Below are 1,869 nucleotides of genomic sequence, written 5' to 3' on the forward strand. Positions count from 1 at the left end.
CCACTCCAGTGCTACCTTGGTGACAAATCAGGTCTTTGAGGAGGGCCCCCTGGCAAGAGGCTGGCAAGTGGGGACAAAAGTGAGGAGTGGGGAAGACCCAAGGTGGACAAAATGAGGTGGCTGGATAGGTGATCGGGGAGTCTCAGGGGAGTAAGATGATGTCCTGAGTAGGGCCACAGCACTCAGGAGCCACTTTTTTAAAATTGAAGTATAGTTGATTTACAGTGTTGTGTTAGTTTCTGGTGTACAGGAAAGTGATTCAGTTATATAACTATATACTATGAAGTAAAAGTGAAAGTGTTAGTTGATCAGTTGTGTCCGACTCTTTGCCACCCCATGGGTTATGTGGTTCACCAGGCTCCTCTGTCCATGGGATTCTCCAGGCAAGAATACTGGAGTGGACTGGCATGCCCTTCTCCAGATTTCCTAATCTTACACTTAAAAAAAAAAGAGGTCAGCTTGGGCGGTGCCCACTCTCCTGCCCACTTCCACTATGCGCTGACTGCGGCGCTGACAGCGTGCTGAAGGCGGCGCTGTCGGCGTGCTGAAGGCGGCGCTGTCGGCGTGCTGAGGGCGAGCTCTGTCGGCGTGCTGAAGGCGGCGCTGTCGGCGTGCTGAGGGCGTGCTGAGGGGGTGCTGTCCGTGGTGCTGACGAGGGGTGCGACCATTGTGGCGTCACCCACGGGGTACTTTGTGACTCAGGAGCTGGCGCGAGGCCTTTAGTGCAGGCGGCACAGTCCGGCAGCCAGACCGCGCAGCAGTTTGTGCCTGAAGCACAGCGGGCTGCTGTGGTGACCCAACACTCCGCAGCGGCCCTTCACTCTCCAAACATGTCAGGCTCCACCAGCTCTCGCCGACCCATCAAGGGAATCCTGAAAAAGAGAAGTCCCAGGGCTTCCTCAGTCGCAGGCTCGGCCCGGCAGTCCGGTGCACCACTCCCGGAGGTCCATAGAAAGAAATCCCAGAAGTGGGACGAGTCGAGCATCTTGGCTACCTGCCGTCCAGAGTACAGAGACTGCGATTTCATGAAGGTGAATGAGCCCAGCACCCCCCAGTTCGGTCTGCAGGATTATGGGGAAGGAAGTTCAGAAACTTCTTTCGACGCGACTCTCGACAACTTAGCCAAGAGATTAGCCGCCATCTACACCTCCGATTCCGACTATCCAGCGCGGGAGCCCGAACTGGATGGAGCGCATAGCAGCAAACTCTACCTTGACAGACAAGAGAAACATCGGCAGTTCGAAAGGAAAAGAAAACTTCACTACAGCGATGGAAAGACCATCAAACTCGCCAGACTACTGATTTCCACAGATCTACTGCATGACGACGAGGATGAAGAAAGTTGGCACGTCGTCAGCCACGACAAGACTACCACCCAGGAAGACGCAGAGCAAGGTGCCACCAGCGACGAAGGCCTGAAGACCCAGACCGCCTGGTACACCAATGATGATGACGAAGACGACGACAAGTAGACCGCATTTGATACAGTAGACAATGGTGGATCTCCACGCGGCAGTTGTTGCATCCACATCTTGTTCCTCTAGTCCGTGGCAAGTACTGAAATACTTAACAGTTACATTGCACTGTGATAATTCAATGGTAAACATCGCAAATAATAGCTTAACTGGAAAAATCTCTGCTTGGTACTCTGGTTCTTTGCCGTAAATACCGATTCTGGTATTCCTCTAAAACCGCATTACTTTGAGAAAAGTGTTCCTTAATGTAAATGTATATAGTATATAGCTTTTCATGTGTTAAAGGTTTCAAAGGGGTGCGGGGGGGGCACTAATTTATATTCACTTCTAACCATACTACCTTTAATTGAAATGGTTTTGTTATAAAGGGAAAAGGCGATTGGTACAGTGGGGT

The 1,869-nt window shown here is 51.7% G+C and overlaps 1 protein-coding gene across 1 annotated transcript; it reads left to right on the top strand.

Annotated features, from left to right (window-relative positions):
- The first annotated feature begins 727 nt into the window (after positions 1-727).
- LOC145535959 (protein phosphatase inhibitor 2 family member C-like) lies at positions 728-1,633 on the top strand. The gene has a single exon (XM_081564308.1). The coding sequence runs from the start codon at positions 831-833 to the stop codon at positions 1,470-1,472; it is 642 nt and encodes a 213-aa protein (XP_081420434.1). The 5' UTR covers positions 728-830; the 3' UTR covers positions 1,473-1,633.
- Positions 1,634-1,869: the final 236 nt, after the last annotated feature.

This window comes from Giraffa tippelskirchi, chromosome X (assembly GCF_054371585.1).
Source record: "Giraffa tippelskirchi isolate mGirTip1 chromosome X, T2T-mGirTip1v1.2.pri, whole genome shotgun sequence".
Classification (NCBI taxonomy): domain Eukaryota; kingdom Metazoa; phylum Chordata; class Mammalia; order Artiodactyla; family Giraffidae; genus Giraffa; species Giraffa tippelskirchi.